Source organism: Rhodotorula graminis (assembly GCF_001329695.1).
Source record: "Rhodotorula graminis WP1 unplaced genomic scaffold RHOBAscaffold_9, whole genome shotgun sequence".
NCBI classification, from domain to species: Eukaryota; Fungi; Basidiomycota; class Microbotryomycetes; order Sporidiobolales; family Sporidiobolaceae; genus Rhodotorula; species Rhodotorula graminis.
This window is the reverse complement of record NW_017264936.1, coordinates 146,824-171,840: the sequence shown is the minus strand read 5'-3', so window position 1 is coordinate 171,840 and position 25,017 is coordinate 146,824. Positions and strand designations below refer to the sequence as shown.

At 67.0% G+C, this 25,017-nt stretch overlaps 7 protein-coding genes across 7 annotated transcripts; 3 read left to right on the top strand and 4 right to left on the bottom strand.

Annotated features, from left to right (window-relative positions):
* Positions 1–26: 26 nt before the first annotated feature.
* RHOBADRAFT_54443 (uncharacterized protein) lies at positions 27–1,590 on the top strand (the record flags this gene model as incomplete). Its single annotated transcript, XM_018417312.1, has 4 exons — positions 27–128; positions 206–697; positions 785–924; positions 1,017–1,590. 4 exons carry the CDS (start codon positions 27–29, stop codon positions 1,582–1,584), a joined length of 1,302 nt encoding a protein of 433 aa, XP_018269898.1. The 3' UTR covers positions 1,585–1,590.
* A 2,204-nt stretch (positions 1,591–3,794) lies between these two features.
* On the bottom strand, positions 3,795–5,538 carry RHOBADRAFT_65310 (uncharacterized protein). The gene is made up of 7 exons (XM_018418680.1): positions 5,409–5,538; positions 5,269–5,331; positions 4,721–5,149; positions 4,541–4,630; positions 4,241–4,444; positions 3,960–4,111; positions 3,795–3,871 (listed from the first exon to the last, which is right to left on the bottom strand). The coding sequence occupies exons 1-7, from the start codon at positions 5,515–5,517 to the stop codon at positions 3,830–3,832; spliced, it is 1,089 nt and encodes a 362-aa protein (XP_018269897.1). The 5' UTR covers positions 5,518–5,538; the 3' UTR covers positions 3,795–3,829.
* Positions 5,539–5,894: 356 nt separating this feature from the next.
* Positions 5,895–8,843, bottom strand: RHOBADRAFT_54441 (uncharacterized protein; the record flags this gene model as incomplete). The annotated part of the gene is made up of 8 exons (XM_018417311.1): positions 5,895–6,335; positions 6,447–6,612; positions 6,748–6,912; positions 7,027–7,206; positions 7,290–7,476; positions 7,558–7,750; positions 7,827–7,975; positions 8,055–8,843. The coding sequence occupies 8 exons, from the start codon at positions 8,841–8,843 to the stop codon at positions 5,927–5,929; spliced, it is 2,238 nt and encodes a 745-aa protein (XP_018269896.1). The 3' UTR covers positions 5,895–5,926.
* Positions 8,844–11,162: 2,319 nt separating this feature from the next.
* RHOBADRAFT_45138 (uncharacterized protein) lies at positions 11,163–13,239 on the bottom strand (the record flags this gene model as incomplete). The annotated part of the gene is made up of 8 exons (XM_018414547.1): positions 11,163–11,278; positions 11,369–11,570; positions 11,730–11,843; positions 11,990–12,180; positions 12,264–12,383; positions 12,446–12,563; positions 12,646–12,764; positions 12,990–13,239. The coding sequence occupies 8 exons, from the start codon at positions 13,237–13,239 to the stop codon at positions 11,163–11,165; spliced, it is 1,230 nt and encodes a 409-aa protein (XP_018269895.1).
* Positions 13,240–13,423: 184 nt separating this feature from the next.
* On the top strand, positions 13,424–17,879 carry RHOBADRAFT_54439 (uncharacterized protein; the record flags this gene model as incomplete). The annotated part of the gene is made up of 13 exons (XM_018417310.1): positions 13,424–13,498; positions 13,530–13,575; positions 13,644–13,708; positions 13,778–13,818; positions 13,883–14,119; positions 14,188–14,705; positions 14,905–15,232; positions 15,325–16,451; positions 16,532–16,580; positions 16,655–16,728; positions 16,819–17,135; positions 17,209–17,258; positions 17,343–17,879. The coding sequence occupies 13 exons, from the start codon at positions 13,424–13,426 to the stop codon at positions 17,794–17,796; spliced, it is 3,381 nt and encodes a 1,126-aa protein (XP_018269894.1). The 3' UTR covers positions 17,797–17,879.
* An 80-nt stretch (positions 17,880–17,959) lies between these two features.
* Positions 17,960–20,073, bottom strand: RHOBADRAFT_54438 (uncharacterized protein; the record flags this gene model as incomplete). Its single annotated transcript, XM_018417309.1, has 5 exons — positions 17,960–18,166; positions 18,268–18,442; positions 18,536–18,973; positions 19,046–19,525; positions 19,754–20,073. 5 exons carry the CDS (start codon positions 20,071–20,073, stop codon positions 18,005–18,007), a joined length of 1,575 nt encoding a protein of 524 aa, XP_018269893.1. The 3' UTR covers positions 17,960–18,004.
* A 249-nt stretch (positions 20,074–20,322) lies between these two features.
* Positions 20,323–24,221, top strand: RHOBADRAFT_54437 (uncharacterized protein; the record flags this gene model as incomplete). Its single annotated transcript, XM_018417308.1, has 16 exons — positions 20,323–20,385; positions 20,803–20,828; positions 20,903–21,230; positions 21,303–21,519; positions 21,578–21,626; positions 21,687–21,863; positions 21,954–22,072; positions 22,144–22,272; positions 22,341–22,575; positions 22,682–22,755; positions 22,829–22,863; positions 22,963–22,973; positions 23,051–23,194; positions 23,263–23,447; positions 23,522–24,010; positions 24,100–24,221. 16 exons carry the CDS (start codon positions 20,323–20,325, stop codon positions 24,144–24,146), a joined length of 2,328 nt encoding a protein of 775 aa, XP_018269892.1. The 3' UTR covers positions 24,147–24,221.
* Between the last annotated feature and the right edge of the window lie 796 nt (positions 24,222–25,017).

Genomic DNA, 25,017 nt, shown 5'->3' with positions numbered 1-25,017 from the left:
TCACTCGCCCAGCTGCGAGGCAGAGTATGCCCGCGATACCGCCTGCGCTGCACGCCTGGTACCGCTCGAGCTACCCGACGCTCCAGTTCAACCCCGAGTGGCTCGAAGCCTGCGTCGAGTACCTCCAGGTTCGTCGACCTCTCTCGCCTCGGACACGCGTTGGGGGAACCTCGTGCAGCTCGCCGACTCACCCTTGACCACACAGGAGTCCGATCCCGCCGCATCCACCACCCCGGGCCTCATCAAGGCCGTCGAGGTCCAGCTCTTGTCGTCCGACCTGTCGACCTCGGTCTGCCTTCCCACACCCCCAGCACGCCGCGCCGCCCTCACGACTCGCACGCCTGCGAGTGCGCACACGATCCTCTTTGCCGGCGTGCGCAAGGGCGCCGTCCTGTTCCAGGTCCAGCGCGTCAGCGACGCCGCGCATTCCGCCATCCAGGGCAGGGAGGTCTTCGAGGACAAGCGCGAGGTGCGCAAGCTCGCCGGGAGAGAAGGCGACGGGCGCATCATGAGCCTCGACGAGGAGGAGCAGAGCGACGCCGACAACAAGGACGCCGTCCTCCCGGCGGCCAAGGCGCCCGTCTTCCCGCGCGGCAACGGCAGCTTCCTCCTCACCGACGGCGAGACAGAGGTCAAGGCGTTCGAGCGCGAGCGCATCGACGGGCTCGGCCTCGAGGACATCAAGCTCGGCACCAAGGTGAGCTCCTCTCGACTCTACCTTGCGCTCTCCCTTGCGCTCTCCCGTACCGTGTGCGAGCGAGCCCTGACTCTTTCCGCGTCGCAGCTCCTCGTCCACGACGTTCCCTTCGTAAACGGCATCCTCATGCTCACGCGGGACAACACGGTCGTCAAGGGCTACCAGGTCGAGGAGCTCGAGGAGAACAAGGAGTGGTACCTCGAGAACGATTTTCGCGAGCGCGTCGGGTGCGTCCCCGTCTCACTCTTCCTTCCCCTCAACGTCGTTCTGTAGCGCATGTTGTCCTTGGACAGGGCCTGACCCGTCAAAATCGTCGCAGCATGGATCCCCTTCCTCCTCCCGGCGTCGATCTTCCTCCCGCCGTTGCGGCAGCAGGCGCCGGACCTGCCCAAGATGCCGACATGGTCCCGCCTGCTCGCAGCCCTCGCCCTCGCCGCCGCTCGCCGCCTGTCGCTCGTCCTGGGCCGCCGCCGAAGCAGCAGAGCCCATCGTCCGACTACTTTGGCGACGACGACGACCTCCTCATGGCCGCCGCCGATGACGACGAGGAGGAGGCGTTGCGCGCGATGGAGGAGGAGGCCATGGGCGCGGCCCGGGCTGCGCCGCCGACGAGGAGAGGCGCCGCATCGGCGCAGCGGGTCAAGCCGGAGCCGCGCTCGAGCGGGAGCCGAACGGCGCCAGCAGGTGCGGGAGGCACGACGGGCCTCAGCGGGCAGGTCGAGGTGCTCGAGCTCGACTCGGACGACGACGAGGAGCCCGTCGTCAAGCGCGAGGCGGGAGGAGCGGGTGCGAGTGGGCGCGCGAGGCCGGGCCCGGCGCCAGCTAAAGGGGGCGGCGCAGGGGCGAGGGGTCGTACCACGGTGCTCGAGATCGACAGCGATGATTGAGGCTTTCCATCGTCTCGATGCCGAGCGTTCCTTCTCCCGCGCGAGCGAGCGAGTGAGTACCGAAAGCCCGGGTCCGAGCGTCGAGGTCGGCGAAAGCTCCTCTCGTGCTGCCGATTTTTCGAGCAGCTCACGTCGTCTGAGCCATTCCTGTCGCCTACGAGAGTGCTCCACTCGCGTTGCACGAGACGTCGTCGACGACGTCGAAGCTGCGAAAGCATCCTCCTCCTCGGCGCCTTGCTCCGCTCGCACCTCGTTCGCACCTCTGCCACATGCTCGAGACTCCCTCACATCTCTGCTGAGCGCTCTAGCTGCTGCGTGTCTTGTTGCCTCGCGATGGTCGGCTCGAGGGAAGTGCGCGAGCGGAGCAGGCTCGAGCGATCCAACCTTGGCGTGCTTCGCTCGTGCGCGGGCTTCCGTGTGGCGCGCGACCGCTCGAGACGATTTGACGGCTCTCGCTCTCAGAAAGCTCTCGCGAATACTGCTCGCTCGAGAAGCCATGGCGAGCTCGACGAGATTTACAGAATCGCGCGAAACAGCCACACGGGTGCGGTCGGGCTCGGACGAAAGAACGACCGCGAAAGTGAAGCTCCCCCTCGCACCGAACAGCGCGAGCCTTGCGAGCTGCGTGGCGGGCGTAGTCGACTCGCGCGCGAAGCTTAAGGGCCTCGCCGCCGCCGGCTGGCGAATGCAGCGTCGTACGCTCAGGCTCGAGGAGCTTTTCGACGTTGAGGTCGAGAGCGGCTCGTCGCGGGCTTGAGTACGAGACGACACAAGCGCAGTTGAGAACGGGACGGTGCGCGAGCAACGAGAGCATAAAGTCGCGGAGCGAGCACACGCAGGAAGGCGACGGAGCGGGTCGACCTGGAGGCAAGGCTGCGCAGTGTGGGCACAGCGCAGACTCTCTCGCTCGTGGGAGACTCGGAGAGACTCGAAGAAGAGAGAGCCCGCGAGCAGCGGAGCTGACCGGAAGAGCTGCACTCGAGTCGCTCCTAGACTGACTTGAGAAGGGCAGTGCGAGCCTTAACTCGCGGTCTAATACAAGATCAACTGGCTCGTGAGAAGCGCTCGATCTCATTGCAGACACCTCCTCGTTCGATCGCGCGCAAGCAGAACACCGTAACCCTGCTAGATCAAGAGCTAGCGTTTGAGCGAGGGTGCGCAGGATCCCCCTGTCTTTAGTAGGTGGCCGGGCGCACGGGCGGTCCGCAGGGGTCCGCGCCGTGCGAGCGGCTCACCACAGTGCGCCCGCTGCCCTCAGGGGCACGTGAGGGCGGGCGCGGCCTCGTAAAGACCCGTCCACGACGGCTCGACTCGCTGAGCCGTCGGGACGAGTGCGACGACGAACAAGAAGTCTGAGCGGTCCGGGAACTCTCGCGAGGGACGAGGAGAGCTTTCGGAAAGAGAAAGGTGCCGTCGCGCGGCGCAGCAAGGGCGCGAGGGGAAGCTTTCGAGGCCGAGAACGGGGAGGTGCCATCGAGGGCGCGACTAACCTGCGGCGCGAGGTCGAGAGGGTCAGTGCGCGGCTCGTCGTGGAGTACAGACCCACGCGAAGGTCCTGCACGGAAGAAAGAGAGTGCGCGGGACGTACAAAGGACAAGATGAGCCACCTCGAGGTCGAGAGCCCGCCTCGCGCCGCCCAGAAGACCGCCCTGCTCGCCTCGCGCAGCCGTTCCGCCTGTGAGGTGACCAGGTCAGTCCACGAAGGCCCCTGGACCGCGTCGCGAGGTAGCAGAGGGGGCGAGGGGAGAGGGAGAGGGGGGCCAAACACGGGGAGGCGGGGAGGAGGAGGACGCACCAGTCGCCCACAGCCCGCACGGCGCAGCCGCCTGGCCCACTAGTCTCCTTGATACTGCCATAGTCCTCGACGACGTGGCCAACAGGCCCATGAACCGTTGCTACCAGTCGAGAGAGGTCGGACGACGCGAGTTGCTGATGAGGACGCGACGCGCTCTGCGCGGATGGGAAGCGCTCGCGAGGGTGCGGGTGCAGCTCGTGGTCGATGCTGAGGTTCGCAGGTACTCGGGCGAGGCGCGAATCGCCGGCCCAGGCGAGAGGGCCCGAGTTGGTCGAGCGAGGTGAGCGGCGGCCGTCTACAGCTGCAGCCTCTCGCCCTTTCCGCCCGCTCGCCAAACGCATTGACGGTCGGCGACAGCAACTTTGGTCGATGCCGATCGGCCTGCCGCACTCGAGCTCTCGTAGACGGGCGCGCAGAGCGGGAACTGACGATCGGGCTTTCATTCTCTATCTACAACTTGGGCGACTCGTCCTTGGCAATGTCGATGACGACCTGCGAGGGAACAAGTCCGTCAGTCGACCGAGGAGAGAGAGTAGATAGAGACCGCGAGAAAGAGGAAGAGTGAGAAAGGGGAGCGCACCTTGCCGAACTGCCCGCCCTGCTTGAGGAGCTGGAACCCGTCCTCGGCGTGCTCGAGGCCCTCGAGGACGCTGTCGACGACCGGGTGGATCTTGTGCTTGTCGATGAAGGCGACGGCGTGGAAGAACTCGTCCCGACTGCCCATGGTCGAGCCTGCGTGAGGGGCGAGGACGACACGAAGGAGGAGGGAAAAAGTCAGTCGAGGCTCTCTGTCCAGACGGTGGGCCGCTCGACCGGCACGAGCGAGACCAAGGAGAAAACAAGAGAGCGTCGCCGACGCACCCTTGAGCTCGACGTTCTTGAGAACGGCCGCCATGGTCAACTCGATCGGCTTGCCCGTCGTCTGGCCGTAGCACGACACGACGGCGCCGTCCTTGAGAACCCGGATGAGCTGCGTGATGAGCGGACCGCCGGCCGAGTCGATGACGGCGTCGAGGAGAGGGCGAGACGAGGGAAGGAGGGCCTGGAGCTGCTTGGGCCAGTCGGCTGCGTAGAGAGGGGTCAGAACTTCCCCGAAATCCAGAAGCACGTGCACCTCGCTGAACGCGACGAGAGATGGACGAGGCTGGCGACGAGACGCACCGTCCTTGTAGTTGACGCCACCCTTCGCGCCGAGCTCCTGGGCGCGCTTGATCTTGTCCTGGGACGACGACGTCACCAAGACGTTGGCGCCTGTCGCGAGATGGAGCGTCAGTCAAGTTAAAAGATCGCGAAGAGACGCAGAGAGAGAGAGAGAGACCGAGAGAGAGAGAGAGGACGCACCTGCTGCCACGGCAAACTGGAGCGCGAGGATGGCGACGCCGCCGCCGATGCCCGTGATGAGGACATTGTCGCCCTTCTTGACGTCGGCTTTGGTGAAGGTCGCCCTCCAGGCCGTGAGGGACCCGAGCGCAACCGTCGCCGCCTCCTCGCGCGAAAGGTGCTCGGGGCACTTGACGAGGTCGTCCTTCTCGACGGCGACGTAGTCGGCAAACGTGCCGCGCCCGCCCGTCTGCTTGACCGAGCCGTAGATGCCAAACTGCTTGCCCGGGACGTCGGGCCCGTACGGCGACGAGAGCCAGTTGGCGGCCGGGTAGAAGAGGACGCGCTGGCCGGTGAGCGGGTGCGAGGGCGACGAGACGATGCCGACGGCGTCGGCACCGAGGACGGAGGGCGTCTCGGGCGTGTGGAAGATGGTGCCCGGGTAGAGACCTGCTCGGCAAGGAGGACCAGAGTCAGTGACTGGCCGGTGAGGCGGATGGGCGGGGAGTGGGAGAGCACGACGCGGTCGTCCCGCTCGTCGCTCGGCTGGGGGAATCGGTTGGACTCACTCTGTCGCTGGAAGACGTCGCGATGGTTGAAAGCCGAGGCGAGCACCTTGACGAGGATCTGGTCTGCGTGCGAGTCGAGCGCAGTCGGTCAGCCTCGTCATTGCTCGCCGCGCCCTCGAACAAGGGAGAGGGGGGCGCACCTTGTGTGGGTGTTGGGACAGGGAGCTCCTCGACGCTGACCGGGTGCCAGGTCTGCGGGCCGGGCTTCCACTGGTCGCCGGACGTCTTCTGGAGGACGAGACCTTTCATCGTCGTGGGCGGCGAGGACATGCGGTGGGGGCGATGGAGGGCGGAGTCGATGTTGCTGAGCGTCTGGCTCGGGTGCTGGTGAGGTAGCTGACGGGCTCTGGCGAGAGAGCGAGCGAGATGGAGGAGGAGACCGAGGTGTCGGAGGTGGGGCACGCCGCGGGCCGAAGGCCAGTCCGAGGACAAAGCTCCTGGGGTCGCTCGCAGTCCTGTCGACGGCGCATGCTCTGATTTGGTCACAGACTCGTACGCCGAAAGCGCTCGAGCCGAGAAAACTTCGCGGCGGAAAGTGTTGACGTTGCTCGCGACGACGACGACGACGACACGAGAGCGACGCGAGCTAGCCGTGCGGTGTGCGCAAGGCTCGAGAGGAGGAGAGTAGGAGACAGAGTGCATCGACGTTGCATGCGGGCTACTCGCGCGAGAGCATGAGGACCTCGAGGTCTTTGAGGAGCGCTTTGGCCTCGTCGCGGTACTCCTGCGTGCCCTCGACGACCCGCAGGTACTCCTCGGCCTTGCCGAGGTCCCCTCCCTTGTCCTCCTCTCCGATACCGCCGCCGCCGCCGCCTCGACCGGCAGCCGCCGGCCCCGGCGCCCTCCTCATTTCCCACTTGGCCAACCAGAGGTACACGCGCCCGAGCTCGTTGGCGCCCATGCCGCCGCGCACGCCCTCAGCGAGCGCACGTCGGTGGTACGCCGCGGCGTGTGCGCCTTGGCCCGTCGCCGAGTAGAGCTTGCCGATGCGGAGCGCGAGGTCCGAGCCATCGCCGGGCTCGGAAGAGAGGAGGGCGCGTTGGTGGGCGCGGATGGCGTCGGGAATGCTGCGAGACGAGCGAGAGCGTCAGTCTGCAGGTCACCTTCACCTCGAGGCGAGCGGCCGGCGAGCGACGCCCGTCGAGGAGGAACGAGGAGGAGAGAACCGCCCGACGCACCGCTTGAGCTTCTCGTAGCAGCTCGCGAGGGCGCTCCACATCCTCGCGTCGTACGGCCGCAGCGCCGCCGCTCGCTGATAGTAGCTGACGGCGTAGAACGGCTCGCCGAGGAGCTCGTACGTCTGCCCGAGGCCGTACCACGCCCGGTAGTCCTTGCGGTTGACGTCTGCGGATCGGGTACGCCAACGAGAGTCAGCCCTCGTCGCAAAGGCTGCAAGAAGGCACGAGTCCCGATCTCTCGGACCGGCCACGCGCCGACGAGCTGTCGCGAGAGAAGGGGAAAGAGAGAGCGTGGACGCACCGACCGCCCGCCGATAGCTCGCGATGGCCGCGTTCGTGTTCTTCATCTCGACGTACTCGTGGCCCATGAGCGTCCAGGCCGACAGGTACCCTCGGTCGAGCTTGAGCGCGCGGCGGAAGTACAGGATGGCCTTCTCGTGGTCGCGGCGCAGCGAGAAGTAGTTGCCTGTGGGCGCGAGGACGGGCATGAGCAGCTGCGGGAGATGCGCAGCGCCTCGTACGTGTCGTCGACAGGCACGAGACGCACAGAGAGAGAGAGAGAGCAACGTCGCCGACGCACCGATCAAGCAGCACACCTCGGGCCTCGTGCGGTCGAGGCGCGTGTACTCCTGCGCGAGCGCCGCCAGCTCGGGCCGCTTGTCCGACACGTACAGGATGTTGCTCAGGACGTCGATGTCGTCGAGGCGGTACGGGTCCGACTTGCGCAAGGTGGCGAACAGGGCGGTCGCATCGTCAAACTCTGCGCGAGGAGGGGACGAGAGTCGGTCAGTGACGGCTCGAGTCGGCGATAGAGACACCGAGAGAGAGAGAAAGAGGGCGTACCGCGGATGTGGTAGTACACGAGTGCGCGCAGGCCCGTGATGACGGAGCAGTCGGCGCCAAAGACGGCCTCGAGCTCGTCGAGGCAGTCGTGCAAGGCGTCGCCGGCGGCGTGGATCTCGAGGGTGGCGTGGACGTAGAAGAGGAGGAGAGGGTAGCACTGAGGGAGGAAGGGAAGGGTGGCCTCGAGCTGTGCGCAAGGAGGTGTACGAAGGTGAGTGACTCGCTCGAGCGAGAGTGAGAGGGAGGGAGGACGGCGCCGCAGGCGCACCTCTTCAGGGCCGTCGAGACAGTCGGCGATCTTGAGCCACGCGCTCCAGTTGTACGGCTCGAGGCGGACCGAGTTGACGAGCGTCTCGAGCGCGGCAAGGCGGTAGTCGAGCGCTGGTGGCGGTGCGTCGAGAGGGCGTGCGGCGGTCGGCGCAGGGGCGGTCGGCATGAGGGACAAGAGGAGGAGGGCTTGACTGTGTCGAGGGAAGGACAAGAAGAGCCTTGGTCAGGGAGGGACACGTCGACGAAAGGAGAAAGATGAGGACGCACAGGTACAGGAGCCAGCCGTCGCTCTCGAGGAAGCCCGGCTCCCAACTCGCCATGTCCTCGAGGAGCTCTTGCGTGAACGGGTTGGGTTGCGGTCGGTCCTTGACGCCGAGGAGCTCGCCCGCTTCTTCTTGCAGCCGCTTCTCGCCCGCCTGCGCGAACACGATCCAGAGAAGGTCAGTCGCGGCTCGTCTCGGACGAGGACGAGGGCGAGAGAACCGAGGGACGCACGAGGTACTTGGCGTAGGAGCGCAGCCACCTGGCCTTGGGGCCGGCGCAGTTGCGCAGGACGTGGGCCGTGCGCTGCAGCTCGTGGGAGCGCAGGTGGGCGAGCGCGAGCGTGTACAGGTCCTGCTCGTCGTCGTCGCGCGCGAGCCACTCTTGGCGCGCTGCGTGATTGGCGTCTGGCCACGCCTCGGCGGGGCCCGGTGCGGCGTCTCGCGACGACGACGAGGGCCCGGCGACCGGGTGCATGTCCTCGTCGAGGTCGTCGTCGAGGCGGTCGAACGCGGTGCTGCGCTCGACGACGGGCGACGAGGCCGGGCCCATCGAGAGGACGCTGCCGAGGCTGTCGCGCGCGCTACCGCCTCGAGCGCTGCGGAACGAGCCGAGGGGGAGCAAGCCCGAGAGGCTCGGACGAGGTGCGCCCGCGCCGTTGCCGCCGCCGCCGCCGCCTGGTGCGCCGCTCGCCGGGTGCGCGCCGGCCGAGGAGCCGTCTGCGGGTTTGACCGGGGTCGAGGTGCGGAAGTGGACGTGGGGCGAGGCGAGGTCGTGGTCGGCGGGGTGGGGCGTTGAGCGACTCGGTCCGGGGCGGTCGTCTCGCGGCGGGGGTTGAACGGGAGAGCGGGCTCGCGGTGTGGGTGCAGGGAGTGCGGCGAGGAGCTGGCCTGCGAACTTTGCGGCGTGCGGGAGGTTGCGGTCGAGGCAGTCGCGCGTCGCCGAGCGGAGCGCGGTGCGCAGGGTTGACAGCGACGGCGGCGAGGCAAGGAGCGTCGGGCGGGGCGGCAGTTGGGCGGCCATGCGAGCTCGCTCTTGCGCGCAGAGGGTGTCGGCAGGTCGATGTGAGGGTTCAAGGACGAGGGCGACGAGGCGAGCGAGCGGGGGAACGACAAGCACCTGGCTTGCTCCTCCTCTCGTCTCCGTGAGTGAGTCCTGCTGCGCTCAGCGGACAGCTGTGCAATGGTTCTGCGGGACTGGCCCAAAAACGGCACCCTCGCGTCGTGGGCCAAATCGCTCTACGCCGTCTCGCTCCTCCCTCCGTGGCTCTCTCTCCTTCCCTTCACTCGCTCTCGCCGTCCGCCCTCTGCGGTCCTCTTTACCGGCCCAGATGCCTTGAACTCGTCGACTGCGCGGCTCGCGCACATCATCCAGCTGCACAACGGCCGCCCCTCGTCGCCGCAACTTTTCTTTTCATCAGCTCGCCCTCGACTCGGCTCGTCAACGGTCAGCTCGACACGGTGGAGGACAGCGAGGGGGACAAGACTGCTCATCATCGGTGCGCCCACCTTTCTCCCGCCTCGCCCCTGTCCCTCCTCCCCTCCTTCGACCTCGTCGCCGGCGCGCCTTGACGAAGCCTTTCACACCAATAACTCCGGAGCAACCGAAAGGCTGCGGTGAAGGAGATCCGTGAAACACATGCATCACCAGCTGAGCGCATACCGCGACGCCCTCTGTGGCTAGCGGCAGCCGCGCGACGAGCAGGAGAAGGAGCGCCTCGAGCAATCGCCCCGACCAGCCTCACTGACTCTCATCCTCGTCCACAGCTCTCGCTTCATCTGCACGGCGGCTTCTTCGTCTTCATCGTCGGCATCGTCAGCGCGCCGCGGTACACTTACTGTGAGCCCCGTCTTCTCTCCCTCGCTCTCCCTCCCGACGACCGACGACGACGACGAGTTCGCCAGTGATGAGTATCCACAACATCAATCAGTTCTGCTTCCGAGTAAACCGTGCGGATATATGGACCAAACCAAATGCTTTACCTCATTCTGAGGCAACTCGTCGTCGTCGGCCCACCGACCTTCTCAACCCCAGCGTGCCCGTCACAGGAACTGACCATTCCTTTCCGGCGCCCCAGCTGTCCACAGATATCTTCCCTCGACGCATCTCGGCAAACCTCGACCACCGCTCCTCAGCCTGTGAGCCTCCCTTCCCTCCCTCGCCCTCCCCTCCTTCCTCGCCTCGAGCGGCCACTGCGCCCTCGGGCGGCGTGTCCCTGATGCAAAACTTGTCAATCCATTCTCCGCAACGGTTTAACCTGCTGCGCCATCCGTCCTGTCGGGCCGATTAGCCCCTCGTCCTCCTGTCGGCTCTCTCGCGCCTCGGTCGTCGTCGTCGGTCCCTCTCTGTCGGGTCCCGTCGGTCGCCTGTGCCCGTCCCTGTCTGCGCCTCAAGGCTCTCGAGGCGGGCGAGGAAACCCTTGCACGGGGACTACTCGTCTGCTCTCGCGGGCCGCCTGTCGCGCAGGAGAGGGTGGGTAGGGCGGTCGGCGGGCTCGTTGGGAAGGTCGGCGGCGGTGCCGGGGCGTCGGGTCGGGGAGGGGCAGGGGTGAAACGTTCGCGTCCTCGTCGCTCTCGGGCGGCGGGGAGGGGCGGGCGGGGATGTGGGTGGCCGCGATGAGGTCATCGGCTTTTCTGAACTGCACGCGCGACGAGGAGGAGCAGCACCTGGCACGAGTTCGTCCTCGAGCACGGCACTGACTCTCTTCCGTCCTCGCGCACAGATTCTCGCTCGACCCCGCCCCGGTTCCCCCTTGTGTAGCAGGCCTTCGGCCCGTCGTCCTGCGAATACATCCTTTTGCTCCCTCTCCCTCGCGCGCATCTCTCTCCTGTTCGTCGGTCGCGAGAGTCGCCTGTGCGACCTGATCTGCTCGTACGAAGCCGGCCGTCGTGGCTGTCGCGTGCCGTCGTCGAGCGCAGCTAGCGAGAGAGGTGAAAGCTTCCTTCGAGACGAGATCCCCCCTTCTTCGCCGATCGTGCAGCTCTCAGTCGGCGGTCGACGACGTCTAGTCGAGCTGCGGCAAGTTCCAGCAGATCGCGAGCGCGAGCCTGACAGGACGCTTCGCCGAAGCAGATTGAGAAGGCCGTCCTCGAGCGCTCGAGCCTCTCGGCATCCTGCACGGGCGTCGACGCCACCTCGCCCGTCTTCTGCAGCGTCGAGGCAGCACGATCAGAGCGTCAGGCACAGGCGATGAGCCCTCTCGCGACGACTCGCTCGACGTTTTTCCTCGCCTGCTCGAGCGCGCAAGCTTGCAGAAACGAGCTCTCGGATTACAACAACACGCCGGGGCCCAGGACCGCCTCGTCGACTCTCACCTCGCTCTATCCGTCACGCTGCACCGGCTCAAGCCGCCTGCTGCTGCACGTCGACCTTGGCGGCGCCCTTGTTGAGGCCCTCGAGGAGCATGCACGCCTGACACAGGCGCTGCGACGTCATCGAGCCGCAGCGGGCGCACGACTCTGCGGGCGGGAGAGAGAGATGTCAGTGACTGTGCCCGACGAGCGAGTCGAGATGAGGGAAGAGAGAGAGAGAGCGAGACGAGGACGCACGCTGCACCTGCGCCGTCTTTTTGCGGCCCGCCGTCCGGCCCTTGAGCACGCCCGCCACCGCTGCTGCCGCCTGCGCCGCGTCTGCGCCACCGTCTGCCGCCTGCGCCTGCGCGGCGTCGACGAGCGCCTGCGCGTCCCACTCGCCGCCGGCTCGTCGACCGGGGAGCGCGAGCGACGAGGCGAGCGCCTCGCCCGAGTAGATCTGCGGGTCGGAGCAAGGTGTCAGGTCGTGCGTGATTACGAGAGAAGCGGCGGACGAGATGCGAGGAAGAGATATGCGGGAGATTGGCGTGAAGGGACGAGAGAGAGAGGGCGGGCGAGGGACAGAAGGGAACGCCGACGAGTGCGAAAGTGGACGCACCAAGTCGACGATGGCGCTCGGCCGGATCGCCTCGAGGTCCTTGACGAGCGCACGGGCGTACCCTCGGTACGCAGTGGGCGCGTAGATGCACTCGGTCGAGTGGTAGTCCAGTTTCTGCAGGACGGTCGCCGTGCGGGGCGCCGAGTGCGGGTGCGAGGAGGAGGTAAAGAAGGTAGGGTGAGGCAGGTTCGGGTGAGTGGGGGTGACAAAATAGGCCGGCGCGCGAGAGAGAGAAAGAGGAGGAGAGAGCGCGAGCGCACCTTGAAGTAGGCGTACATGACGATCTCCTTCTCGTAGGCGTACTTGAACGGCTTGCTGCGCTTGATGGTGCGCGGCAGGAGCGACTCGAGGCGGTCGGCGTCGTCCTGGCCGTCGTCGCGCTGCGGCTGCTTGTCGCCGCCGGTCGTGATGGCCGTGCAGCGTGCGACGCGCGAGATGTCGCCTCGTAGGACTGCGTCGACCATCAAGATGAATCAGTACCGCCTCTCGCCTGAGAGAGAGGAGACGAGGACAGAGCGAGAGGGTCGAGCGCACCGTTCATGAGGACCGTCTCGGCGACGTCGTCGGCGTTGTGGCCCGTCACGATGTGGTCGACCTCGAGCAAGTCGGCGCCTCGGTCGAGCGCCTGCCGCCGGAAGACGCCGCAGTAGGTGCCTGTGAGGAGGACACTAGTAAGCCTCGCGGACCCCCCTGCAGGAAGGAAGACGAGGACGCACAGTTGCCCTTCTTGCCGATCTCGGACACGACGCGGTCCATGGTCCACCCGCCGTAGAGCTCCGAGTAGCTGAGGATCTTGAGCGGGAGGGCGTACTGTTCGGCGTTGCGCTTGACCGTCTGCGTCGGGTGCTCGGGGCAAAGGTCAGCTCGACGCCGGCGACAGAGGGAGAGGGAGACTTTAGAAGAGAAGGGGACGCACGTCGAGTGAGGCGTCGCGGTAGCCGCTGATGCCCTCGTCGATCGAGAGGAGGCACAGGTCGAGGCCGTAGTCGTAGCGCTTGTTGAGGAGAGTCATGATGTAGGCGAGCACGGTCGAGTCTGCGAGGAGGGGGGGCGGCGGTCAGTCCATGGTGTTCTGCGAGTCTGGAGGATGGGCCGTGCGGTGCGAGAGGTGCTGATGTCGAGCCGAGACGAGGGTGGAGCGAGGTGCACCGCCTCGCTGGTGGGACGAGGGGAGGAGGACCAGGTCGCGGCGTCTGCTCCTGCCGCGCTCGCGACCCTGCGACGCGTACGAGAGGGTGACAGGGAAAGGGTTGGACGCACCCTTGCCTCCAGATGCGCCGATGGCGACCCTCTCGCCGCGGGTGAAGAGGCTCTTGAGGCCAGGTCGAGCTTTGTGGCCAGGGCGGGTGGGGTCGAGTTGCTCTGCGGTGCCGTAGCCCATGATGGTGTGGTGGATCTCGGTCTCGAAGACGTCGAAGAAGCACTCTTTGCAGACGGCCTGGAGGGTCTTTGGTCGGCGGAGGAGGGCGCGACGAGGTGAGGCGGGTGGGCACAGCGAGCACGGGGCCATGGCGGGTGGTGCAAATCGCAGGCAGGTGTGTGTGGCTGCGGGTGCGCTTGGCTGCTCGAGCGGTGCGAGGGAGGGAGCGAACGACCCGGGTCGAGCTGATGAGGTTGCCATCCGCTGGGTCCCGCTTGGCTCTCGCTCTTCAGCTCGCTCGACCTCGAGTGTGCACCCGCACAACTGAGCGGCCATGGCCAACAACGCACCGCGACCCGCCGCCCTCTTGCAGGCGCGTCCTCCCTTCCTCGCCTCCCCACTCCTGCGGGTCCTCACTCGGCTCCCTCGCCCTCCCGCAGGCTCACGCCCAGTCGCTCGCAAAGCTCCACACGGCACTCTCGACAGGTCCGTCCTCTTGATCCCGCCCCTACCGGCCGCCCCGCAAGAGCTGACCGCCCCTCCTCGTTTCACAGCCGCCTTCGCCTCGGCGTTCGTCCTCGGCGTCGCTCTCCACTACCACCGCATCGTAAAGAACCAGGTCCGTCCTCCGCCACCTTCCTGCGCAGACTTGCAAGAGACTCCCCGCTGACCGAGCGCGCATACACAGTGGTACGGCTACCCGCAGGAATGGGCGCCCTCCGTCTCGGCGTCCGTCTCTCCCTCTCTGTCGCACCCAGGTGGCCTCGCACTGACCCTGCCGCGCGTCCGACAGCACCATCGGCGACTGGTTCCCCGAGCGCAACGTCTTCCAGCTCCTCATCGCCCTCACTTCGGGCCCGCGCTTCCTCCTCATCCTCGTCGGGTTCGTCTCGCACCGATTCATCGACCCGCACAGCACGCTTCCAGCCGCGCTTGCCGCCATTGCCGTCGTGCGCACCATCTCCTGCGGTGGCTGGGTCTTTGTCACGAGCAGTGACCACGGCGACGTGCACGACGTCTTCATGGTTCTGTGCGTCCCTCCTCCTCCTTCTTCCTCCTCGCCCTCCCCGAGATTGACCATCGTCGCGCACGCCACAGCTACATCGTCCTCAACCTCCCGTACATGATCGTCGGGACCGTCCTCACCCCGTCGGGCACTCGCGCCAAGACCTTGCGGCGCATCTTCGGCACGGCCTTCTTCGCGACACTCGCGCCCCTCATCTACTTCTACCTCGAGCACAAGCAGTACCGCGTCCCTGGAGCCTACTCGATCTATGCCCTGTTCGAGTGGTCCCTCATCTTGCTCGACGTTTCGTTCGACGCCATCCTCATCCTCGACTACGCGCCGACTTCTTCTTCTTCTTCTTCTTCTTCATCATCATGGTCATCCTCGTCGGCATCCTCTTCGTCATCTTCGTCATCATCATCATCGAGCCTGCCCGGACTCGAGCTCGCCCTGCAGCCGGCCTCGCCCGAGGCTCGAGCGCACGGCGTCTACCTCGCGCCCGTCGTCCACAAGGGCACGCGCAAGCCTGCGGGCCCGGTCGCACGGGCATTCGCGAGGGTCGAGATGGCGACGGCGAGGACGAGGCACTTTGTCGCCGATGTGTACCTCGGTACGCTCCCTCCCCTTCTCTCCTCGTCTCTCGGACGGACGCAACCCGTCCTAGTTACTGACTCGTTCCTCTCCCCTCTCGCTCTCGCCCTCGTTCACCTTCCCCTCTCACCCTGTGCCCGACGCAACTTTCCCGCTCGCCGCCCTGCCCTCGCCGCCCTGCCCTCGCCGCCCCGCCCTCGCCGCCCCGCCCTCGACAGCTTTCATCTTCTGGACCCTCCTCGTCGCCCTCGGGCCCATGATCTTCTACGAGTCGGTGTGGTCGATGGGCCTCAGCGGGAACGAGGTCCTCCTGTTCGCCATCCTGTCGCCGATCCTCCTCGCGCTTCCGGTCCTGTCCCGAGCATTCGCTCGTCCGGCCCTCGCGCACCTCGGCCTACTCGTCGGGCTCGCGACGAGGTGGCTCGACGGCAACGGCATTGCGCGGCTGAGGGGTACGGCGCTCGGGCTCGGGCTCGCCGTGTGCGGGACGGTCGGCGGGTGGTGGGACGTCAGGAGGGAGGCGGACAAGGTGGACGCGCGAGCGAGGTGCGTCCCTCTCTCTCCTTTCACACAGCCCTTTACCACGTCCTCGTACTCATGCCCTCGGGCCTATCCTGCCTCGTCCACTCCTCCCGCAGGGTCTTCCTCCTCGGCCTCGTCGTCTCGCTCGTCGTCAAGTTCGCCAACTTCAGCCTCAACCCGCTGTGGCCCTTCATGCGTGCGTCGCCGAGCCCGAGGTACGACACGGGCGGGTGGAACGGCGTCGGGCTCGCGCTCGCCGCGTTCGCGTACTTCGATGCGGTCGCGAGGAGGCGGGCGACGGTCGTGCCACCTGCGGCGGCGTCAACCGGTGCTGTCGAGCCGTCGTTGTCGTCAACATCACCTTCATCGCCGCCATCAACGTGGGCCACGCCAGCCATGCCGCTCAAGCCGTCGCTCGCGGCGAAATGGACCGCCGCGCTCGGCTTCGGCTCCCTCTTCTTCCTTCTTCACTGGCTCTTTACCGACTCGGGCACCATCATCGCCTGGTCCTGGGCCGGGTACCCGTCGTCCGGGCCGTACGCCTTCCCGCACGGCCTCATCACGATCGTCGCCGTCCTCGCCGGCATCGCGCTCGTCCCCTCGTCGACCGCCACGACCCGCACCTCGCTCACCTCGTTCGCCATCGCCTGCACCTGCGCCACACTCCTCCTCACCCGGACATCATGGGCGTCTTTCCTCCCCGCCTGCCTCCTCGGCACCTACCTCGCCTCGCTCTTCCCACCCTTCCTACTCTCCCTCACCTCGCACACCCCGTCCGGGCCCGGCGCCCCATTCGCCGCCGCGTTCCTCATCTACGCGCTCCTCGAGCTCGCGAGCACGTGGACCGTCGCGTACGCGTTCGTGCCCGCCGGGTCGGTCCTGCGCGAGCGCACGGGCACGGTCCTCGCGCTCGCGATGGCGGGCGTCGCGGCCGGGCTGTGGCCGGCGGCGCGTGTGCGGCAAGCGGCGGCGACGAGTGGGGCGGGAGCAGCTGCGGGAGCGTCAGGAAGGCGAGGAACGGCGCGCACGCTCCGCACGGCGACGCTCGTCCTCGCGCTCGCGGGCGTCGCCGTCCTCGTGTACCGCGCGCCGGGCTACTACGCGCCGGGCGTGCCGTACCACGCGCAGGAGCGGCTCGTGACGGCGGGCATCTGGACCGTCCATTTCGGCCTCGACGGCGAGATGTGGGAGAGCGGGAGGAGGATGGCCAACATGCTCAGGACGGCAGAGGTCGACGTCATCGGTGCGTCGCTCATTCCCCCACTCTCTCCTGCGACATCGCGCCTGTCGACGCGGTCACTGACTCGAGCTCGTCGCACGCAGGCCTCCTCGAGACGGACGTGCACCGCATGGTCGGCGGCAACCGCGACATGTGCGTCCTCCCTCTCCCTCGCCCTTTCTTCTCATCCAGCAGCCGTCACTGACTGTGAAAGACATCCTCGACAGCACCCAGTTCATCTCGCACTCGCTCAACATGCCGTACGTCGACCTCGGACCAGGCCCGCAGAAGAACACGTGGGGTGCGTCGACTTTTCTCTCTCGTCGTCTGGCTCTGTGAACCCTTCCTGATCCTCATTGACATCGTTTGCCTCCTGCCTGTCGTCACACAGGCGCCGCCCTCATCTCCAAATTCCCCATCCTGCGCTCGTCGCACCACCTCCTCCCCTCGCCCAACGGCGAGCTCGCGCCCGCCATCTTTGCCACGCTCGACAAGTACGGCGTCGAGGTCGACGTCGTCGTCGCGCACAACGGCCAGGAGGAGGACCCGCTCGACCGCGAGCTGCAGAGCACCGAGCTTGCGCGCCTCTTGAGGGAGAGCTGGCCGCGGCCGGCGCTCTTCCTCGGCTACCTCGTCACGAGGCCGCACGCCGACAAGCCGGCGCCGTATCGCTACTTGGTCGAGGACGGGCGCATGCTCGACATCAACGTGCGTCGCTCGGTCTCTCTCCTGTCGTACCGCTCCTCGTCGAGCGCGCACTGACCTCGTCTCTCGCCCACAGGCCGACGACCACGACCGATGGTGCCAGTATCTCTTCTACCGTGGCCTGCAGTACGTCCTCTCATCTCCTCTCGTTGTCTCTCTCAGCAGAACTCGACCGACTCACCACACCGACCCGTCCTCCTTCTCTCGCAGCCGCACCGGCTACGCCCGGCTTAACCGAGGCTCGAACCCGTCGGTCACCGACTCGGAGGTCCAGCTCGGCAAATACGTCGTCCCGCTCGCGCGCCCTCCACCTGGCGGCTCGGCGTTCACCGCCTCGGCGCGGGCCCTCGTCGCGACCAACGCCTCGGCGCTCGTCCCGCCGATCCCGACAGCCGCCTACGTCGCGCACCTGCACGACTCGCCGCCACCTCGCGACGCCGAGTCGACCGTGTGGACGCCCGAGCGCTACCTCCCCGAGGCGCTGCGGTTCCCGGCGCGCCTGTACGACCACGACGAGGAGCACCGGTTCATCGTCTTGACGGGCGAGAAGGGCGGGCCCGGCGCGCACTACTTCATGGGGCGCGACGAGAAGGAGTGGAGGAGGTTGCGGGAGATCGAGGAGCTCCAGGCGCTCAAGGCGGGCGAGGGGTGCCCCGTGCAGTGACCGGGTCCGAGCGACGGCGGCGACGAGCAGTAGATTCTTGAGCAGGCCGGCTACGGTCTCTAATGCAGTACCCTTTCCGAGCACAGCGTCTCTCTCTCGCTCTCTCGCTCTCTCGCTCTCTCGCTCTCTCGCTCTCCGTGTCCATCTCGCTCGGCAGCAGAAAGAGAGGCGATTCAGTCAATTCCACCTCGGGCGGTTCTCGCGCCTCTCACTTCTTCTCGCCGACCGTGCGCGTCACCTCCTTTGGCGCCTTGATCCCGCAAGACACCCGCTTGGCCATGATGATGGCGACAAAGAGCGCAAAGAGGACGGTCGCGCACGCGAGCGGCTTTTGGAAGGCGTCGGCGAGGGGAGGGAGCGTGTACTCGATCTGCGGTAACGGGGCGGGCACAGGGTCAGGGAGGCGCAAGAGAGACGAGAGCCTGCAAGAGAGAGTGCGAGAAGAGGGGAGGGAGAGAAAGAGGGACGCACGAGAACGTCCTGCCCGTGCCGGTCCGAGCACGCGCGCTTGGTCATGACGACCGTCGGACGGCCCGTCGAGTCGAGGTACGTCCACGCGACGGTGCCCTCGTTCTTCGAGCCGTCGGACGCCGACGAGGGGAACGAGAGCGACGTGAGCGGGAAGGGCGCGTGGACGGCGATGTCCCTGCGGGCAGAGACGAGGGCGGCATGAGTGACCGGGTCTCTGCGGCGAGGGAGCACGTCGAGTGCAAGAAAGAGAGAGAGAGAGGGGACGCACCTCGCGCCCTCGGGCAGCCGGACCTCGACCCGGACGTTGTCGACGGCGACGTCCTTGACGGGCGTGAGGAACGGCACGGCGGCGACGTACTGGCCCTTCTTGGCGCCCGAGCGCATCTTGACGTACTCGGCGAGCGGGAGGTCGTACCCGATCGTGAACGAGTAGTTCCACCCGCCGAGGATCGGGTACCGCGGCTGGAGCTCGAGGACGGCCGGCTCGCGGCGCTTCTTGTTGGCGTGGCTCGGGAGCACGGCCTTGTTCGAGGTCGAGGGCGAGGGGCGGAATCGCGAGGTCGAGACGTTGCCGACGACGTCGTAGTAGTACGGGTTGTGCGTCGAGGGAGGGAGCTGGAGCGCGAGGGACGAGACGGCCGTCACGCCTTGGCGGCGGTGCATGATGGCCTTCTGGTAGTCGATGCGGGCGAACTGGCCCAGGAGCCTGCGAGCGAGTGCAAGTCAGTCAGTGTGGGCGCGATTTTTGAGAGGAAAGGAGAGGGAGGGAGGGACGCACTTGGGCCCGGCGTTGAACAAGTCGATCGAGTCTTGGACGGCGAGGTTGGCGCCCCAGTGGCTGAGCTCGACGACGCGCTCGAGGGAGCGGATCGACGCGATGGCCTCGGGCTGCTGGTAGTGCACACGCGCGACTTGGGGCCCGAGCGAGGCGGCGTCGCCCTGGAGCGTAAAGACGAGGGTCGCGCTGCCGGCCTGCTGGTGCATGACGAAGCCGTCGGGCGCCTTTGCGCTCACGATGCGGGGCGTCGGGGTCTTGACGCGGACCTTGATGTCGGTGACCTTGGCGCGCTGCTCGGGCGAGAGGCCCGTGAGGGGCGCGAGGAGGTCGCCCTCGAAGAGCATGTAGATCGCGTCGGCGTTCTGGGGCATCGAGGCTGGCTCGGGACGGGTCGCGTGGGGCAAGTCGACGGACAGGGTGACGTAGGTCATGTCGGAGGAATGGGGCGGGATGAGGGCGAGCTGGTAGAAGGTCGTGTCGCTGCGCGGGAGGAGGGGAGGCGGCTGGTCAGTGTGGCCCGGCGGACGGAGCGGGTGGGGCTCGCGCCCAGTGCGCTCGTGGGTCCTCCTGCGGCTCTCTCGGGGCCTCACGGCAGCACAGGGGCCGTGCAAAGGCGCGATTCGACCCCACCCCGCAGAGCCACGTCCGGCTGGCCGCACGTGCTCCTCGCCGCACAGAGAGAGACCAGGGGAGAGCGAGAGGACTCACTCATCGCCACCGACCTCGACGAGCTCGATCTTGCGCCGTGCCGAGCCCTTGCCCTCTGTCGCCTCGACGAAGCCGCCGTTGCGGCCGGCGCCCTTGACGCCGACGACCCACGAGTCGGCCTGGTCGGCGTGCGTGCGGTCCTTGCGGAGCGTGTAGGCGGCAGTGGACCGTGCGAGAGACCCGACGAGCTCGATCGAGGACGAGAGGACGGAGGGAGACCACGCCGTCGATGGTGGTGGTGCGGCCGGGGCGGCGGAAGGTGCGAGGGCGGCGGCGAGTGCTGCGCCGAGTAGAGGGACGCTCAGCAGAGACAGGCGCATGCTGCCGTGTTGCGTGGAAGCAGGCGAGGTGGAGCACACTCGCAGTTGCCAGCTGTCGGGGGCGCACGAGGCGAGCGAGCGAGTTTTGTATTCAAATGCAAGGCCAGCAAGGATTGAGGTCTCGACCGGCTCAGGGGAGGGTTGAGCGGAAGCTGGACTCCGCCTCGGGCCCCCGCAGATCCTCCGCTCGCTCGACCACGTCGCTGTCGTTGAGCACGCAGCCTCGCTCGCCTGGCCCTCGACCACGCCATGGAGTCCTCGCCAGATGACCACCACGATGACTCGGCCGGCGGCATTCCCAAAGCCAAGAAGGTGCGCCGACCCTCCCGCGTCCTCAGCCTCGTCTCGTCTCAACCGGCTCACGCTCTCCTCGCGGCCCACAGCCGCGCACGACTACAGCCTGCAACCGCTGTCGGACCAAACGTGGACGCTGCGACGGTCCGTCCCGTCTCTCCAGCCCCCCCTCCCCCGCCTCGAGCGAGACCGGTCTCGTCGTCCTCCAGAGCTGATCCTCGCCCATGTCCACCTCGATGCAGGCCGCAAGCCTATCTGTGGGCCGTGCAGGAGCTCAAACGCGACCTGCGAGGTGCGTCCCACCTCTCCACCTCGAAGTCTCCTCCTCACTCGAGAGCTGACCTCGCTCTCTCCGTGCGCAGGTGAGCGCTCGACTCTGGCACCGCAAGTTCGCCCAAGATCGTTCACTGACTTCCTCTGACCCCGTTCTCGCAGTACGAGCTCGGCGGCGACAAGCGCAAGTACGTCCAGCTCTCTCTCGGCTCGCAGGCTCGACCCTCCTCGCGGCCACGGCTGACCCGCCTTCTTCCCTCAGGCCCTACACCAAGGCCGTCGTGCAGGCCATGCAGCTCCGCATCGACACGCTCGAGGCCCAACTCGCCGCCCTGACCGCCGGCAGCAGACCGCCCTCGCCCGACATGGACCTCGACCGCCCGAGCAAGAGCCCGCTCGAGCTCGCCGTCGACTCGGCGAGAGCGCAACCGCCGCCCGACCGCCCCGGAACGAGCAGGCCGACTGTGACGGGCCCGACGAGCCAAAGCTTTGCCGAGGGCTCGGCGCCGCAGGTCAACCCGAACCCGGACCAGGCCGACACGTTCCAGGGCGGCCTCGCCGTCAACGCTCACGGCGAGCTACGCTTCTACGTGCGTCCCTCGCCTTCCTCTTCGTCTGAATCCATTGGTGGCGGGTCGTGCGCTAATACCGAGCTCCCGCAGGGCCCGACCTCTTCGTACCGCGCCGTCCTCGCCGGCTCGACCTCGTCCCTCGACGCGCCCGAGACGGTCAACGCGATCCGCGCCTTCTCGCTCACGCGTGCCCCGATCCCGACAGCGTCACCGGCCGACCCGGCGCTCCCTCGACGACCGCCCGAGCTCGCGCCCGACTTCAAGGTCAAGCTCCTCAAGCTCGCGTTCGAGTACTGCTTCTCGCATTGTGCGTCTCCCCTCTTCCCCTCGAGTCGAGCGCAGGATTGACGTCTTGCATCGTCCAGATTCTATCGTGCCCGAGCGGCAGTTCTTCGCCGACTGGCAGCGCTACCCGTCCGTCCCCTCTTCTCCTCTCCTCTCCCACCTTCCTGACGCCTCGGTCGTCGTCCGCAGCCTCGAGCGCACACAGTCTTACTCGCCGTTCCTCCTCAACGTCACGCTCGCGGTCGGCTGCCGGTACCTCGGCTCGGACGACGACTACCCGCCCGAGATCTGCGGCCTGCTCGGCGACTTTGACACGAGGGGCGACGTGTTCGTCACCTGGAGCAGGTACTTGCTCGACCAGGAATGGTGCGTCGTACGCTCCCCTCGTCTCGTCTGTCGCCTCGACGAACCCGTCCCTGACGCTCCCTCCCTCCTCGCCTTCTGCCCCTCTCGCAGGTACAACCCGACCCTGTCGACTATCCGAGGCCTACTCGTTCTCGGCCTCTACCTCGCAGGGCGTGGCTTCGACGGCCCTTGCTTCATGTTCGTCGGGCTCGCCCTCAAGCTCACCGAGGGTCCGTCCACTCCTGCGCCCGCTCGCGCCCCGGCCGACGACCTGCTCACGCCTCCCTCCTCTCGCCCACAGACTTTGGCCTCAACCTCGGTCCACATCGCCTGTCGATCAACATGGGCATGCCGCTCAGCGACGAGCTCATCACGGCGCGGCGGGCGTGCTTCTGGTCCGCGTTCTGCTCCGACATCGTTTCGTCCATGTGTGCGTCCCTCGCTCTCTCCCTCTCTCATCCTCGTCGACGTCGACTGACATGTCTTTCGAGCGCACAGACATCGGTCGCAGCATCGCGTTCCCGCCCGAGATGGTCGACACGGACCCGCCGCCCGTCGTTGCCGAGCTCGACTACGACTCGCCGATGTACCGCTCGAGCGCGTTCCACTGGGCAAGCCGCCTCATCTTTATCGCGAGCAAGGTCATGTCGAGGGTCTACTCGCTAAAGCCCGGCATCAGCCTCGCCCAACGGCAGGCCATGGTCCCCGAGCTGCACCTGCTTCTCGAGAGCTGGTGCGTCCCCCGCCCTCTCGTCCTCAGTCCCTGCTCGTCGCCATGGACGTTCAGAGCCTTCAGGTGCATGATGCGCGAGGACCTCACGCCTTTCGAGCGCACGCAGGCATCATGAGCTCCCGTCGCATCTGCGCGCGAGCGGCTCGGACCCGCTCAAGGCGCCGCACCCGCACATCCTCGGTACGCTCCCCTCTTTCCCCTACTCTCACTCGGACTTGAACTCGAGAGATTGACCGTCTCGCACTGTGCGCAGTCCTCAACATGACGCTGCATCTCGTTCACATCTCGGTGAGCCCGGCTTTCTCTCGGTCCCTGCCCCTGGTGCGACGGCCTTACCTCATTAATCTGGACTGACCCGGTGCTTCTCCATGCGTCACCCTCTCGCAGCTTCATCGCCCGTGAGTCGCGCCGGTCCTCGCCTCGACCACCTCCTCTCGTCCTCGAGCTGACCTTCTCAAACTCGGATGTCGCCCAGATTCTTCCGCCGCCGCTGCCCGGCCACCTCGACGATCAACATCAGCACCGAGAAGTGCCTCATGGCCGCCAGCAACATCGTGCGCCTCGTCAAGCTCCTGCGCGGCTCGGCAGGTCTGCGCTTCTCCGCTCCCGGGGTGCAGCAGTGCGTCGCCGAGTTCTCTACTTCTCCCCCTCGACGTACTCGTTCCCTGACGCTCTAGGTCCTCGCAGCGCCGCCTTCAACGCCGGCACAGTCCTCGCCATCTCGGCCGTCGAGGACGGCATCTCGGCCAACCCCAAGCGCGACCTCGAGCGGCGCGGGCAGGCGAGCAAGGACCTGCGCTTCATCATCGAGTGCCTCAAGGAGATCGGCACGACTTGGACGACGGCGCACACGAGCGCAGGTGTCCTCGAGGGTGCGTCGGCCTGTCCCCTCACTCGGCTCGCGCCCATGACGTTCACGGACTGACTCAGGTCTCCTCGTCTGCAGCCCTCACGAGCCAGTTCGAGGCCGCCTCGCTTCCTCCAGATCAACTACCCGTCATCGCCGACGTGCAGTACTCGCCGTCCCTGTCGTCGACCTCGGCGTCCTCGCACGCGCCGTACCCGCTTTTCGACGACGGCGCCACCGCCGCCGTCCTCCAAAGCCTCGACCTGCCCGTCTTCCTCGACGACCAGACCCTCTCGTCACGCCCTCTTCGCGACCCCATACCCGAGCAGCCGCCGAGCACTGGCGTCGACGGCCTCGTCGGCTCGGACGACGTCGCACCCGGCGCAGCCACGCCGACGACGGCGAGCGGGTACCAGACGCCATCGCGGCTCTTTGGCGCCGGATGGCTCCCGTCTGCCGCGACGGGCCTCGGTGGCGGCGACGACGACGCCGCAGCGTTCGGCGGTTCGAGCTTGCCGTTCCTGTTCCCGTCGTGGGACCGCGACGACGGGTCGGACGACTTTATGAGCCTGCTCAACGTGCCGCAGTGTGCGTCCACCTCTCATTGCCCTTTCCCTCTCGTCTCTCGAGGCGCGTCGAGACGATACCTGACTCGTTCGTCGTCCCTTCGACCGCAGCGACGCCGGCGAGTGCAGCTCAGACGCCGTCCGCCGAGTCTCTCTGAGCGCACGTCCGACGGATCGTTTTCTTCTCTACATTTGTAGCGCGCACGCGCAATGCAGCACTGTCTCGCCCACGATGGCTGCGACGTCGAGAGGTCCGTTCGCGCGCTCTCGACCTCTCTCTCCTGTCTTTCTCTGCCCCGAGAGCGCTCGAGCGGGAGCCTTTTGTAGTCTGCGCCTCGCCAGAAGAGGGCAAAGCCTCGTCCCTGCACACCACAGCTGACCGCAGCTCGTGCGGGAGAGCGCGAACAGCCGAAAGCCGGACGATCCACCTCAAGTGGTGCTGGCGGGACTGGGGCGAGCCGCGTTCGAGCAGAGCGCGTACGAGCACTCGTCGCTCCTAGTTAGCGCCGAGTCTGTCGAAAGTCGGGGAAGCTGAGCCGCGGCAGGGTCGGTCCACCAGAGGAAGGAGACGAGCCGCGTCGCCGCCGTCGCAGTAAGAGCGGGAGCGAACGGCGAGAGACGATCTGCCTGCAAGGAATGACGGAAGCCGAGCAAGCGACACGCGTACGTTGCTGACCAAGGATGGGGCCGAGCGAGCAACAGTGCCAGGGCCTGAGCGCCAGGAACAGTGCGCGTCGCCGTCGACGGAAGGCGAGGATCCGCTCGGCCCGTCGATCGCGTCGAACTTAGTATTGCTCAATAGGTTGTGGGCTAAGGACATCAAGCGCGCGGGCCGCCGGACCCGATCAGTGAGCCGAGGCGGGCGCGCAGGCTCCGAGTCCCGCCTCGCCGCCCCTTCCGCCTCTCGCTCCCCTCGTCCTCGTCGCCCAGGACCAGGCCGACCCGCTCGTCCTTGTCTCTCTCTCTGTATCTCCCGACACTCGACTGCACCGGCCGCACCCCCTCGCCCTCGGCACCTCGACCTACCGC

Bases quoted from the DNA above. Each gene is read 5' to 3' on its own strand.
- RHOBADRAFT_65310 (XM_018418680.1), bottom strand. From the start codon at position 5,517: ATGAAAGGTCTCGTCCTCCAGAAGACGTCCGGCGACCAGTGGAAGCCC. The intron at 5,150-5,268 runs GTGAGTCCAACC...CTTGCCGAGCAG, and splicing joins CGACGTCTTCCAGCGACAGA to GTCTCTACCCGGGCACCATC. The intron at 4,112-4,240 runs GTGCGTCGGCGA...CCCCTCACGCAG, and splicing joins CAAGAACGTCGAGCTCAAGG to GCTCGACCATGGGCAGTCGG.